The sequence below is a fragment of the Gadus morhua genome, chromosome 1 (genome assembly GCF_902167405.1).
Source record: "Gadus morhua chromosome 1, gadMor3.0, whole genome shotgun sequence".
Classification (NCBI taxonomy): Eukaryota; Metazoa; Chordata; class Actinopteri; order Gadiformes; family Gadidae; genus Gadus; species Gadus morhua.
In genome coordinates this window covers 5866255-5882034 of record NC_044048.1, presented here as the reverse complement: position 1 = coordinate 5882034, position 15780 = coordinate 5866255, and the positions used below count along the sequence as shown (strand labels likewise).

At 43.1% G+C, this 15780-nt stretch overlaps 2 protein-coding genes across 3 annotated transcripts in view; one reads left to right on the top strand and one right to left on the bottom strand.

Annotated features, from left to right (window-relative positions):
• The window catches only part of spryd3 (SPRY domain containing 3), a 50995-nt gene extending 41474 nt beyond the window's left edge, over positions 1–9521 (bottom strand). The window contains exons 1-6 of one of the 2 annotated variants that reach the window (XM_030352518.1): positions 9363–9521; positions 8232–8359; positions 7334–7409; positions 5205–5329; positions 4939–5074; positions 4420–4608 (exon numbers count right to left, since the gene is read on the bottom strand). In XM_030352518.1, coding sequence (XP_030208378.1) covers positions 4420–4608; positions 4939–5074; positions 5205–5329; positions 7334–7409; positions 8232–8359 — 654 coding nt within the window. In that variant the 5' untranslated portion in view covers positions 9363–9521. The remainder of the gene's footprint in view (positions 1–4419; positions 4609–4938; positions 5075–5204; positions 5330–7333; positions 7410–8231; positions 8360–9362) is intronic. The other variant, XM_030352528.1, reaches the window with a different exon arrangement.
• A 4122-nt stretch (positions 9522–13643) lies between these two features.
• Positions 13644–15780, top strand: part of igfbp6b (insulin-like growth factor binding protein 6b) — a 5100-nt gene continuing 2963 nt past the window's right edge. Inside the window, exons 1-2 of the mRNA XM_030352467.1 lie at positions 13644–14288; positions 15191–15225. Coding sequence (XP_030208327.1) covers positions 13952–14288; positions 15191–15225 — 372 coding nt within the window. The 5' untranslated portion in view covers positions 13644–13951. The remainder of the gene's footprint in view (positions 14289–15190; positions 15226–15780) is intronic.

Genomic DNA, 15780 nt, shown 5'->3' with positions numbered 1-15780 from the left:
TAGGCATGGTGTCAGTTATGCTTGACGAGACAAGCGCAGCAAAATTAAAAGCTGCGCTTTTTTTCCTGTCAAACGACACAATTGCGAGATGTATATGTGACATTTCAAGTGATCTTGAGGAACAACTCATAGAAAAATTACAAGAAAGTCGTTTTGCATTACAAGTGGACGAAGCTACTGACAGAATTAAGGACTGCTTGTTCATCTCATAGGCCTACGTCCGCTTTGTGAATTGCGAGTCACTGTGCGAGGATTTGCTGTTTTGCAAACACATAAAAAATAGAGCCACATGTGATGAGCTGTTTAAGATCATGGACAGATACCTCAAAGAACACGGCCTTAAATGGGAAAACTGTGTGGGCTTTTGCTCTGATGGCGCACAGACCATGGCAGGGTCAAGAAACGGGCTGCAGGCACTAATAATGAGGGTTGCGCCAGATGCGCACTGGACGTACTGCGTCATTCACAGGGAAGTGCTCGCGTCAAGGCAGCTCAGCCCTGAACAGAATGAGGTTTTGACAGAAGTTGTGAGCGTGGTAAATTTTACCAAAACACGACGACTGAAGGCGCAACAGTTCTCCGCACTTTGTGAGGAAATGGGAGCTGATCACTAATCGGTGACAGCGTCTGGCAGCGCGCCAATTCTCGGTGACAGCGTCTTATAACGTTCTATATATAATAGTTTGTATAATATCACGGCCAAAAGCTCTGTGCGCCTCCGGATGGCCGTAGCGCGGGGAGATCTCGTAGGGATTGGGCTTTGCGGGGTATGTTTACCGGCGTTGCTATGGATACCGGTTTTGTGTGTTCCAATGCTTTATTACGTAGCCTATTAGGTTTGTATATTTTTTTTTTTTATGAAAAAACACATAAAAATAAAATAAATAATAAAACAGTGCAAAGACAAACTGGCAAACTTTTTTTTTTTATCAAATAGGCCTAAAGATGACGCCAAATTTTTTTTCAGTAATAATTTTCTTTTATTACTGGAAAAAAATACTAAAAAAAAACTCTGTGATGGCCTCAATCCCGATTTAATACCGTATACCGGGTCAACCCTAAATGGTACTAATAATTGGCATAATAATTTCTTTCGGTGTTTCGGTTATCGGTTTTCGGCCTTGGTTTCCTCATTTTCGGTTTTCGGTTTCGGCCAAGAATTTTCATTTCGGTGCATCCCTACTGATCACACATCTGTGCTGTTTCACAGTGAAGCAAGGTGGCTCTCCCGGGGAAAAGTGCCGTCGCGCGTCTTTGAGCTCAGGGAAGAGATTCGGATCTTCTTAGAGGAGGAGCGCATGTATGAGGCTGCAAGCAAGTTCAGCGATGAACAATTTCTGTTGAAGTTGGCCTACCTCAGCGATGTGTTTGGCAAGCTGAATGAATTAAATCTTCAGCTCCAAGGCAAAGACAAGCACCTACCTCACCTGGCAGACAAAATCACTGCATTCTCCCGAAAGCTCGAGGTATGAGGAAGGCGCCTCGATCAACAAAATATAGAAGTCTTTGAGAACCTGAGTGAAGTTGCTGAAACCACTGATTCTGGAGCCACCACAGTGATCCCATGTATTAAGCAGCACCTCTCTTCCCTGAGAGGACTGTTTCAAAAATACTTCCCGATCAACAGTGCTCAGTATGACTGGGTTATGGATCCATTCAATGCAGCAGGTTGGTATTTTGACATTTTCTTGAATATTATACTCATATATTATGCATGCATTTTATTTATGTTAGATGGTACTTACTAACTGGAATGGATTGTTGTCAAACAGATTTCTTGGTGTGTATTATGCAATGACAAATAAAGTAAGCCTATTTATTCATATTCTATCTGCAGCACCTGCCGATTTTAGGTCTGCTGAGGAGGACCAGCTCATTGAAATGACATCTGACTCCACCCTGAGGCTGAGGTTTACAGCTCAGACTCTTTGTGAATTCTGGCTTGGAGTGGAGAGGGAGTATCCACTCATTGGGCAGAGAGCTGTGTGCATTCTTATTCCCTTTGCCACATCACATCTTTGTGAGATGGGCTTTTCAGCTGTTGCTTCACTGAAAATCCAAGTACAGATCTCAGCTGAACATTTAGCATGACTTGAGGGTGGCACTATCAAGCCTGCAACCCCGCTTTGAAAAGATGTGCAATGCAAAACAGGCTCATTGCAGCCACCAATGCAGGGGTAAAACTCATGTGTTCATGTGTTGCCAAATGCATTTCTCTTCTTTTATTTTTTGAAGAGATTGCAAAGTGCCACTGTTATTTTCTCTATTTTTGATCTTGCTGTTATTTTATGTTATTGAGTTAGAATTTAGATACAACAATGTTTGAAAATGTTAAGCTTGGCGTATTTCATTAGCATTGTGTTGGGGCGATGGGGGCAGGTGGGGCTTGGAAATTCCCCCTAGTCCAAAGTGGGGGATGACCGAAAAAGTTTGAGAACCACTGCACTAACTAAAGAGTTATGGTTAGAGGAACAGGATGGGATAGCAATTTAACACCCATGATGTGCACACTGAACTCACTCCCGATTTATAGAGAAGAAAGTCCTTCTCTTTCTGATTATACCAACAGCATGAATGCTGCCTTTGACTCTGAATAAACTGTTTGTGATGTTTTATTGCTGAGGATTAAACAGAATACAATTCTTATGTCGTTTTGCTCCGATTCTACTTCTAAATATTTATGCAAACTCAATGGTTTAGTAAAGTAAAACTCTACAGCAATCAAATCTTTTTCTCAAAAGTAGGGTTAAAAAAAAAGCCAGGCAGTTGGCTCAGAGACTTGACCCTGGTTTTCGAGGAACAGAACGTATAAAGCTCCTGGCAACCATGAATACGAGCATGGAACAGACAAAGTAGCATTCCTTCAAATCCTTTGCCACGATAAATACAAGAAACACACCAAGAAGAATGCAGTGTGCATCCAGCAAAGATGTGAATACACGCAAACTCAATGAGAGATTACCAATAGAACCCTTACTGTGTGAATACACACAAACTCAATGAGAGATTACCAATAGAACCCTTACTGTGTGAATACACACAAACTCAATGAGAGATTACCAATAGAACCCTTACTGTGTGTATACACACAAACTCAATGAGAGATTACCAATAGAACCCTTACTGTGTGAATACACACAAACTCAATGAGAGATTACCAATAGAACCCTTACTGTGTGAATACACACAAACTCAATGAGAGATTACCAATATAACCCTTACTGTGTGTATACATACAAACTCAATGAGAGTCTACCAATATAATTCTTACTGTGAATACACACAATCTAAATGCAGAGACGACCGATAGAACTCGTATTCTGAATACAAACAAACTCAATGCAGAGAAGCAGATAGATGAGAATGTTCCGCCGGATCAGCTGCCTCACTGGAGGTCTGACCTGATTCTACTCACTCCAACGCCCTGCCTCACTGGAGGTCTGACCTGATTCTACTCACTCCAACGCCCTGCCTCACTGGAGGTCTGACCTGATTCTACTCACTCCAACGCCCTGCCTCACTGGAGGTCTGACCTGATTCTACTCACTCCAACGCCCTGCCTCACTGGAGGTCTGACCTGATTCTACTCACTCCAACGCCCTGCCTCACTGGAGGTCTGACCTGATTCTACTCACTCCAACGCCCTGCCTCACTGGAGGTCTGACCTGATTCTACTCACTCCAACGCCCTGCCTCACTGGAGGTCTGACCTGATTCTACTCACTCCAACGCCCTGCCTCACTGGAGGTCTGACCTGATTCTACTCACTCCAACGCCCTGCCTCACTGGAGGTCTGACCTGATTCTACTCACTCCAACGCCCTGCCTCACTGGAGGTCTGACCTGATTCTACTCACTCCAACGCCCTGCCTCACTGGAGGTCTGACCTGATTCTACTCACTCCAACGCCCTGCCTCACTGGAGGTCTGACCTGATTCTACTCACTCCAACGCCCTGCCTCACTGGAGGTCTGACCTGATTCTACTCACTCCAACGCCCTGCCTCACTGGAGGTCTGACCTGATTCTACTCACTCCAACGCCCTACTTCACTGGATGTCTGACCTGATTCTACTCACGCTAACGATGCAGATTCTTCATTCGCCCAAGTTGAAATATTTGAACTTTCCCGCAAATTTCACTTCATGCTGAATCACTCGCACGAGAAGAGCTTAGGGATCACGCGAGCAACCTCGCGAGCAACGGCAGCAGATTTTTCTCTCCACTGTTGCTGTGAACACACCTTTACCAAACGGCCATTGAATATTTTATGTCAACAACCTACTCAACAGCTTTTTTGTTCAGGAAACAACCTGAAAACATTGGGGCTGAAACAAGGTAGGCGATAATTTGGCTTTCTGAACCAAGTGAAAGACCCTAGGAGCAGTCCTGGGACGAGGGTCGCTGGGGTTGTCCTTCTTACCGTGCCACTGGCCCGGACATCAAAGAGACGCCCCCAGTCGTCCTCGTGGCTGTCCACCATCATCATGCTCTCGTCCTCCTCCAGGAGCCACTGGGCCTGCAGGTCCACCCGTGCCACCTCTCCCAGGGAGTGCATGCCCACAGCGGGGAATAGGCCCTCTGTGGTCCCCGGGACCTCCGCCGAACCCACCTGAGGAGGTCAGACAGTCAGACTAAGGAGCTCACACTGGAGACCAATGTGAATAAAGACTAAAAGTCCTTTGTTGTGTAGGATCTCACCCTAGCTATCTTTGTTGTGTACAGGGAATGTGTTAACATAACTATTGTAGGTGCTTGGCACTTATTTCTATGAACATCCCTACTACACCCGACGGCGATATATTGTTTTTTCTCTTTCTTCAGACAAATGTACTTAAAAGCGTCTGCTAAATGCCCTAAATGTAGATAGTAGTAAGGTGGCATTTCACAGTCAACGCCCACGCACACACTCTATTGACTATGAGTGGTCTGATGAACTGACCTCTCTGCCATTTTTGGTGAAAAAGACGGTAGTGATTCCTGCTGCTGGGTTCTCGGAGTGTATTCCACAGCCGATGCGGTCGCCACGGACACATTGAGGGCCAAACTGCTGCCCCAGTGGGTTTCCGTTGTAAAGCCTGGAACAACGAGGAGGGGGTAAAACAGTAACTATCCTCTAATCCTAATGAGCACTGATTATTATCTACTGATCATCTACCAGCACTACACACAGCGTCCAATCTGGTACGCTCCTTTGCTTTGACTTACTTGCCATTGACAGCATGATAGGCGACAGAGTATGGCAGCCAGCCCGGCTGGTGGTCGAGTCGGTAGAACCGGGGCACCAGGCCCACTGCGATGGTCCCTCTGAGCCCGGTGTCCACTATCGTCACCTTCAGTCACAAACAAGGGTTTCAGCTGGGTTAGGCCTACTGAAATTAAAGAGAACCAAACAACATGGGAAAGGAAGTACAGCTGGGCTTCCTTTGAAAAGTCGGGGCTAAATAGCCTATAGGTCAAAATAAAGGTAGAAGGTGAGATGCCATAAGAGAGTAGCCTCGTTCTTGTGTGTGCGTGTGCGTGCGTCCTATTAGTTCTGGTGTCCTGTCTCTTTTGTTTTAAATTTACTTGGGTCTGCCTCAGGCTCGATTCCTCCTGCCAGCACAGGTGGTTACAGTCTTAGATATCAGTCTGCAGTCACAAGGCTTGAGGACTCAAAGCCGCCCTCTCTACTGCTGCAGCCTGCCGCCCTCCAGTCAGGAGGCTTGCGCTCCACCTTGACAGTCTGGACCCTTGGTGATCCATGGGCAGCAAACAGATCAACAGACCAGGAGACTAGCATGAGTCATTGATGGGGAGTTGCAACATCTCCGAGGAGTTATGGCATGAGGATGACTGAGACTGGAGAATAGTTCAAGTATGGCCATTAAGGACCTGTCTAGGAAAGCCGAGAAAGGAAATTCTTCTCAAATAAATCTGCTGAAATGAGGGAAATGCTGCAGATGTTCAGAGTCCGTCTGGGCAGAGACGGACGAGGATGAGCCGCGTGAGATCAGGACCGAATGGAATCCGTAGAAGAAGCACTGTGAGGGACGCGAGGACACCACTGACGCATAATCCAACGGGAGCCTGACCTTTATCGGAATAAAACCACCGCACGCCTTCCAGATATCTTGGAAGAGCGCAGCATGTGCGTCATAGCGACAGACACGTTGCATAAAAACTATGGGCTCTTCAAATGTTCATCCTAAACTCCCATCTTTTAAATGTCAAGCACAACTAATCCAGTTTCAAACACCCACTAGGAAATGAGAGTGGGACTCTCATTTCAAAACGTGTTGATTTTGTGACTGCGTCTTATGGCTGATGCAAGAATTTAGAAAAGAAAATGCAAAAAATATAACTTTTACGTTTCATACACACATAAAAAGATATTTATATGAGTGAAGCTTAAAATCTCACTTCTATTATGTGTTTGTTTTTTCTCGTAAAAAACAGACAGCCTAGAGTTCCACTATGCTACGTGGAACAAGATCCAGTGCAAAAGTATAGACTGTATAGACCAAATGTTAGTTAAAAACAAACCAATAGGGACGCAGTTCACCAAACAAGCTTTACCTGCTACGGGTCTAACTTACATTATGAACAAGCTAGGCGCTTGGCTCCAGCCTCATGAGTACGTCAACACTCCCCTAGCCCCTGATTCAATGACCCTAGCAGGTCTTTCTTTGCTTCCCTAAAAGCACATTTTACCATGTTGATAGTCCATCCTGAGACATGAGGGTGCATCCGCCTTATTTAATCATTTGCTAATTCTCTGTCCTGCTGCATGCTTGCTGAACAACATGAGTTGGAGTCATCTTCGGAGGAGAGATCAAATCAAACCCATAACTCGTCCTGGTGCCGCAGCAATTTCACTGCTCTTTGAATTAGGACTGCAAAGGGGATTGAGGGTTGGCTTTGGGGGCTCACTATGAATGTCATTCAGAACCACAGGGCTTGAGGGCTTCAACTTGCCAAACTAATTGAAAAGCCATCGTGGAAATAAGTCTGGATGATGGCAGCACACAGAAGCAAAGTCTATAACATGATGCTCTGAGCTGCTACCACCTCAGATACACAGCAAACATTTTGATCAAATGAATTATCAAAGAAATTTCACGTGCAATGCTCCAGGAGTTTATATATATATTATATTCAACATGAAATGTGTGTTTCAGAGATTGTGACAAAGGTGTCCTGGCTTTGACAATCTGAAGGTTCAAAGTTCCCAGAGAAGCAAACGATAAATAAATCCTATTTTTTGTCTGCTCAGTAAAGACAGAAGCAATGGCAATAGGCTTAACTTCTTATCAGAACGCATAGCAACTGAGAAACATGTGTTGCTGCTGTCTTACCTCAAAGTAGCAAGTTCCCTTTGATAAAGGTTGGGGCGCGACGTAGCAACCCACTTCATCAGAGTTCCCTTGGTAACTAAAGAAAGAAACCACAAGTAAGGAAGATGCAGCTACTTGTGTGTGTGTTGGGTGTGCTGTTCAGAATCAAACGCATCACAGACTGATTAAATGTGAACAACATAATACAAACATTATATTGTGAACAGAATAGACTTTATAGAACATTCTAGACTGCAGACAGGTGGTTTTAATTAAAATGCTACAGAATGAATTTGATGGAAAATTATAACGGCCCAGTCAATGGATTGAGATCAGAAAGTGTTAAAGTAGAAAAGGATGGTCAAATGCCAAGTTGTTCAACAGCAACTTACATTGAATGAGGTCTTTGCTGTAGCTGGTTGTAAACATTTAGAAAGAAGGGGAAATTCATGCTATGGATATGATGCACTCCTAGTTCATAGAGGCATGCAACACTATTCTAGTAGTACCCCCAAATGCAATGCCCAAAAAAAGTATTGATATGGGATCTTTAAGTTAAAAAGGACATAATAGCAAGGTCAGAAATATAAATAAACCAGATACCCCTATTTGCACTTAGAAATGACATAGTACGGAGGGCCACTATGAGGGCGGTGAAGGCTCTTACCAAGAAAAGGATGAGGCATAATTTAATGATGTACTGCAATTAAAAGTAAAATAATGTAAAATGTTGGCGTAATTTGCCATGGCTACAATCAGTAAAGAGAGTCATACAAATGTACAAAGGAAAATAGTCCCTATTATAGAGTTATGTCTAATTATCAACTCACCCGATAACAGAATAAGTGAGTTAAGGTTAGGTTTAGGAATCAGAAATAATATTTTTTTTTCTGAAGAGTCACAAGTCAATTGAGCGTACCTGAGAATGTCTCCATTCTTCAGCAACCTCATGAATCGTTCTTGTGCTGGACGCACTTCTCCCATTTCTCGCTCTCGGATTCGACGCCTCCAATTTAGGAACCTGTGGTGTAGGTTGATGTCATCCATCTGGAGGAGGAGAACAGAGACAACATTAACTAGGAATAGGATAGGAGATTGGAGTGAGGAGGTATGAATCTTGTTTGTCTCAACTACAGCATACAGGAGATGACAGCCAATTGGCCAGACAGACAGGCAGGCTGCTCTGATCATAATAATGTACAATTGCATAACCGTATTGGCCTCGTAAGACAACTCAGAAGTTAAAGTTCACAATGCTGTGACTGTATGACATGCACGACTAAAAAGCCGTGAGCTTGACCTGTTGTGTACTCAATGTTTTGCCTGTATATTTGTATGTATGTATGTATGTATGTATGTATGTATGTATGTATGTATGTATGTATGTATGTATGTATGTATGTATGTCTGTCAAGTATGGCCCCCATTGCACTCCTGATCATCACTGGAAGGAAGGATCTTCCATTCTGTGTTCATTCTCAAGATTTCTTCCTTGCTAATAAAGGGAGTTATTTCTTGACCTCTGGGGGGCTAGGGTCAGGGACTGTCATACATAAATGGCCTGTTAAGCCCTTTGAAACTGTACCTGTGATTGAAGGCATTACACATACAATTGGATTGAATTAACCTAAAATGTGGGACCATCAGCTGAACGTCAGAGAGGAGGGAAGAGGTCAGCACGCAGAAGAGACGGGCTTGTCTTACGAAGTAGGCGTGTCGTTGTGTGGCGAAGTGCCTGAAAGCTACCAAGGCCAGTGTTGCCAGATTGGGCCAGATTTCCCGCAAAATCTGGCAACACTGGACGAGGCCAGTGAAAGTTGAGCTAACCTAACGTTTGAAACTACCCAACAGAAACAACACACTATATGTGCGGTTTCAAAATAATTGACTATGAAATCGTATAGCAGGCGATGCCAATAAGAACATGTCATGGATGATAGAAATGTAGTTGCGAGCCTTAAAATGCTCAAGATCAACATTAGCAGCTAACAGCTGGGGCTCAGTGTCTGACAAGAGGGAGGGCTTGTTATTTAAACTACTTCAGACATACCTGAAATCCCGGTGTTCAAAAATGCATTAATTCGCTTTTGTGTATCAGCTATCAGGGAAAACCATATATACAAACACTGACAAAAATGTGGAGGAAAGAAATAAGCATTCGTCGCTTCCTATTGACATCAAATTGTCATGATTTCAGTCAGCCAATCAAAGGAAGCCTTGAAACAGCGTGACTGACAGCGGGCCAATCCCGTCCTCCGACACTTGTTCTACCGTGACGCTCGACTCGTTGGCGCGTGCTTGTTTGTTGATTTGTGTACGCAGTGACAGACAAGCGCGCTTGTCGGTGGACCCTTTGATGTCCACATGAAGGAAATGCATTCCTCTTATAGACTTCACTAATCATCCTTCTCCTCATCTGTCTTAACTCACATTATTGCTGGTATTACTGTGTTTAGGTACAATCTCTAAGAACACGTTACTGACTTTTTGCCATCATGTAGAAGTGCTGTTAGATTAAATAGTTACAACCAGAAAGAGGTTAAGGGATTCTGGTCTAGATCGGCTTTAGATGGCTTGAATGACATCCCTCTATAGTCAATGACATCAGTCTATTTCTCAGTTCACTTAGATAATAAGTAGAAGTATAAGTAAGGTTAACTTTAAGCATAAATTATATAAGAATATAAGGTAAATATATTTACAATGGAGCCAAATGTTGAACACTATTGATATTGCCTGGCCTTCCTGTGTTAAACTAATGCCTGCATTCCGATGAACCCCCGACGCCTCATAAGGGGTAAATGGGTAAATGGCCTCTTAGAGAAACATCTGTTACCCCCTGTGGTTCCTCATCTGTGATTTTAGAATTCTGTAGACTTCAAATTAGAGTTAAGTTAACTAATCCATACCCCGGTTAAAATCAGACATTGCCAGCTTATGACTGTATATGCAACAGACAAATAAAGTGGCATTGTTAACTATTACAAATGCATACTTTACTGTTTAAATTGATATTGCTTTCACAGGGCTCATCTCTTAAACCCATGTGGTAAGTCATGGTGATTTAAGATCAGGTTAATAAACAAGGCGATGAATAGATTTTAATGAAAGACCTCACTTCATGTAACTAATGTATAATATGTAACTTCCTGTTACTGATGTTGTGTAAGTAACCCTTTTGTAAGTAATGCTTGAATTACTGTATGGAATGCATTTCGGACATTGTGGGCGTGAACGTCAAGAGCCCGTAGTTTAGAGCATTGTGATTGGCGAAGGACATCTTAGAGGAGGCCACACAATTGGAATATAAAGCGGAGCTCTGAGAGACTGTTTGCGAGTTCTTTGCAAACCGCCTCAAGTGTTGTTGCCACTCTCTGCGGTGACAATAAAACCGTGATCATTTAACCCTAGCCCTTCCCGACCTCTCGTAATTTGACCGTGGGATTTATCCACGACAAGATGCAGAGGGACATGGTCTGAGGAGGGAACTCTGACCCTCCAGAGCAGGGGGGAACAGAGAGCTCCACTGGCCTGGCATTGGTCTTGGACCCTTCTCCTCTCTGGAACCCCACTAGACTTCTCTGGGTAGCCAGCTGATGAAAACACAAGGTGATTTTCACTGTCCTAACCAAGGGTGATCACTCTTAATGGGAACAACAACCTACTGTTTGGGCATGTGAGGCGGTTTGAAAGATATTTGCTTGGTTTTACTACATGCGTGTCCTAGTACTGCAGAAATAAGTGAGCAAGTGGGCTACCAAACAACCCCATGCAAATCCTCACCAATGCACTAAGAAGCTAGAATGCACACGCTTGCATAATGTAAACAGAGACTTTGTTCCTCAGTGTGCAAATGAGCGTCTTTAGCCGCCAAAACCACCATTTAGGGATGGCTAGGGCCAATACAGCTCAGCATTGTCATCTCAACACCCTTATTCTGCTAAAAGCACTGTGAAATACACATTTTCTTTGGTGTCATGGTCTTCAAATTGCATCAGGATGGATGGAAACATGGATTTGCTGACCCAATCTGGAAATAATATTTGTTACGTACTTCTCTCAAGCCATGCATTCACCCGACTGTTGTAGACGAGCGGACACTAGTTCTCAGCCTCACCTTTAAATGGCTTTAGACAATAATTATATCCAAAGCAATAACTAAATGTTAACAAAAAATGGCTAAGTGTAGTGTTTCTTAGTTATTGATGCCTTCCCTAGTGTATGGACCTCCATAACGCTGCCCACCATGCAATGGTTGACTATAATACACTGTGTTGTACTATAATACTATAATGAATGGGTCAATAACAACAAAACAGGAAACCGGTTTTAGTAGAGCTTTTTAGTTCAAATCAAAATTCTCAATGATGTTGCTTACTTTTTATACAATATGCAATGATCCAAAGCTTGGGGTACAGCGACAACAAATAAACTCATAATTCTATGCATTGGTCTGTGATTTACACCAAAAATAACCAACATGTTTCATTTTAAAAGTTAATTCATGTGTATTCCCAAGAAATCAATGTTCTTGAATAGCATCCATCAATGTGTTACAGTTGCTTATAATATAAAATGTAATAGTCGATAATAAGCAGCCCGGAGGTTGTCTTTAGAACTACAAACAAAGTAATGAATGATTGAGAACCCAAGTAAAAAAAACATAGTTCTAGACTCTAACTTATCTGTCCAACTAAACTACAAGATAGGAACTACTTTTTTTTTCTATTGGCGACTTTGTATCAGAACCAACCAATCTGAGTCCCACAAAGTTCGATCTTTGGAGCCTCTTTATCCACCAGACATGCTGCCACAAGGGCAAATGATGCAAAAATAACAATATTGACCATCATTGCTATGCCGATGACACGCAAATCTATGTAGCACTATCACCAAATGACTATCGGCCCATATATCTGCTGTGCTATATGAGGAAAAAAACAAGATAATTGAATTGGTGCTAAAACGGAAAGGCTTAAAGTAGCCCAACACCTACACTCTCTGTCCCTGAAAACCAAAAATCAAAGCCAGAAATCGAGGGATATCACAGATTCAGATTTACATTTCGACAGTCACATTAAATCAGTTACAAAATCTGCCTATTATCACCTTAAAGACGTAGCAAGACCTAGAGTGCTCATGTCCACTCAAAATTTACAAAAACGTATACGTGCCTTTATCACTAGTAAGCTTAAAAAAAGAAGTCTTCGAAAAAAAACTCTTAGGCAACTACAGCTTGTTCAGAATGCTGCTGGTCTTCTAACAAAGACCAAAACATTTGAACATATTCACCAATTCTTAATCCGTTACATTGGCTCACTGAATGTCAGAGAATTAATTTTTAAATCATGCGGCACACCTATAAATACCTACATGGTTTAGGGCAAAAGTATTTAACTGATATGCTTCCACTACATAAGCCTTCTAGACCACTAAGATCTTCTGAGACCAATCTGTTAATTATCCCCAGAGTAAACACAAAACACGTGAAAGCAGGATTTAGTTACTACCCAACAAATAGCTGGAATAAAATCCCTGAGGATTTAAGACTTGCCCAACCTCTGACCACTTTTATGGTATTTTTTGGGTTTGCTTTAGCTTTCTGCTTAATCTTAAAAACATTGCACTTTCTACAATGCATATCTTAACTTTGCCTTTGTTTTCTTTTACTTATCTATTTTATTTTTTTATTTCATTTTATTGTATGTGAAGCACTTTGAGTCTGCCTCGTGTCTGAAAAGGGCTGTATGAATAAAGTTGCCTTGCCTTGCCTTGCCTAAACTACTAGATTAAAAAAGTTAATTCTGTCTTTTTATTTTAAGACCTTTCAAACATAAACATAGAACAACATAGACGTGCATACATTTTTATTGTAGGCAACAAAATATACAATAATTATAACCATGGCAAATATTTTAAGGTCTGATATGTGTGAGTACTATAGATGAGGAGAAAAGGAAAAAATTAAGAGGAGGGTTACCTTATAAGGCAGGCAGGAAGAGGTGGGGGGATTTTGATAATTTCTGAAAGGAATATAATCCACCCCCCACTTGCTCTCTCCCTCCCTGCCACCTCCCTCCCTTCCTCCCTCCCTCTCTTTCTGAGTTCCAGCCCCTGAAGGTGTCATAACTGTGCTCTCTCGCTCTCTTTCTCCCCCCACTCTCACTCTCTTTCTCCCTCTCTCTCTCTCTCTCTCTCTCTCTCTCTCTCTCTCTGTCTCTCTCTCTCTCTCTCTCTCTCTCTCTCTCTCTCTCTCTCTCTCTCTCTCTCTCTCTCTCTCTCTCTCTCTCTCTCTCTCTCTCTCTCTCTCTCTCTCTCTCTCTCTCTCCCTCTCTCTCTCTCTCCCCCCCTCTCTCTCTCTCTCACTCACTTACTCACTCACTCTGTATCACCGCCTTTCAGATCTTTAAAAGCTGGTGCTTTGCTGTGTCTCTCGATATCCATTTGTCTCCTCTGGCGCTGCAGGGGACTCCTTGCTGCCTCTCAGCTCACCCGGCAAAGCAACAAGAAGACGACAGGAAGACTGAAGAGAGGAGACGGAAAGGGAGAAAGAGAGAGAGAAACATACATCCAGAAATAGCATCAGACACATCTAACTGACAGGGAGAGAGTGACGAGAACCTGAGACCTGGACAGAAAATGCCTCTCATTTCCAACTTGACAACCATTGTTCTGTTGCTGATCGGCCACTGCGGATCTTGGACCTGGGCGAACCACTTGGGGCCCTTCAAGATGTGCCCCTCCTGCCGGGATCCAATGGGGGCAGGTCGGCCCCCCAGAGACCACAATGCTGCAGGGAGCACCTTAGTGTTGGCCCAGGGTGAGCCCTGTGGTGTGTACACACTCAGCTGTGCCAAGGGGCTTCGCTGTGTCCCCCCGCCCAGCGAGCACAGCCCCCTCCAGGCTCTGTTGCAGGGAAGGGGCTTCTGCGCCAAGCACAGCAGGACCAGTCCAACGGAGAGGCCCCACCCCACAGGTAAGGCACACGCACGCACACGCATGCGCATGCAAATCGACCACAGACAAATGTGCTTATGTGAAAATGAAGAATCCCACAGGCAGAACACACACAGATACACATTTTAGCCCAAGAAGATGAGAGACTACTTGTAGCCTTGACACATTGAAACATGTATTCAGCATGCAGTGTCAGGCAGGGTAGACAAGAAGGAAGGGGAGTGTACCCAATATACATTACATCATGTACTGTATGATTTAATGTAGATCTTTCAGCACCGTAAAACAAGCAACATTAACTGTTATGTTTCACAGTGCACACACTTTGCAAGCCACTTGCCTCCATTGAAGTTCTGCAGTGCCCGTGTGTGTCATTGGGATTGAGCAAATGTCCTTTGAGTGTCAGTTGCAAGGGGCTTTGACTGGAAATGAAAGCTGGGGCATAATTGGGTTATTTGTGAGTGATCCAATCAGGTTTGTCATTAGGAATGCGTGGACAGATATTTATACGTGTGTAATGTCAGGGTTTGATTGCATATAAAGGTCATTGTAAATGACTGCAATATATGCCATCAGTGAAAGCTTCTACAAAGCTTCGGGGGATGAATGTTAAATTGTCAAATACGTCCTTATCAAGATGCTTTTTTATTGCGGTAGTCTCCATCTACTGTTCACACTGAGACACTGCGGTTCCCATGGCCCATTTGTTCAGGAAATATGCTTACGGAAATTGGGTCTTTGTTTCCCAGTACATAAAGGTGTAGATGAGGGTCTTTAGGTCTTACACACATGCATATGGAAATAATATGAAATTGCATTTGTGTGTGTGTTTCTGTCTGTCAGTACAGATTAAACATTCACACGTTTAATCTTAAACGTTTCATCATGACATGCTCATGCCAATGTGTCCTTTTCTCTCAGGTCCCCATCCTTCGAACAGTGGGGATATAGAAAAAGTAAGTTTATAACCTTGCTTTCCACTGTGAGAACCTACCACCAAGCACACGTTCCCTGTCTCGTTATATTTACACACGACCGATGTTAGGAGCATCTTCTCATGATTTAATAAGGGGAAGATGCTGCGTGTGAAAAGGTTGGAAATCCGGGACAGTATGGAGTCTTCTGGCAGTGGCACTTGTGTCGTCTGGCTGTGCAGCAGCATGTATATATAGTGCACTGAAGCCATGCATTATGGTGCATGATCTGTGTGCTGCTATGCGGCAGAACTAATTGACCATGATGTGAATCAGGAAAGTTTCGACTCAGCCACAGCTGCCACGACATTATTTTTTTCTTCATTCTATAGGGCTGTCAACGGGCGACAATAAGATCGAATGACTGTTGAGAAATATCTAATGATGATATTAATTATAATTGCTTTGTTGGATTACATAGCATGACAAAAATATATCCTCCTCAGTCGCATCAAACCACTGACTGACCCGAAAAGCAAAAGCCTTGTGTAACAATATGGTTATATAATTCATTCTATTTCCTTTTTTATTTTTTTT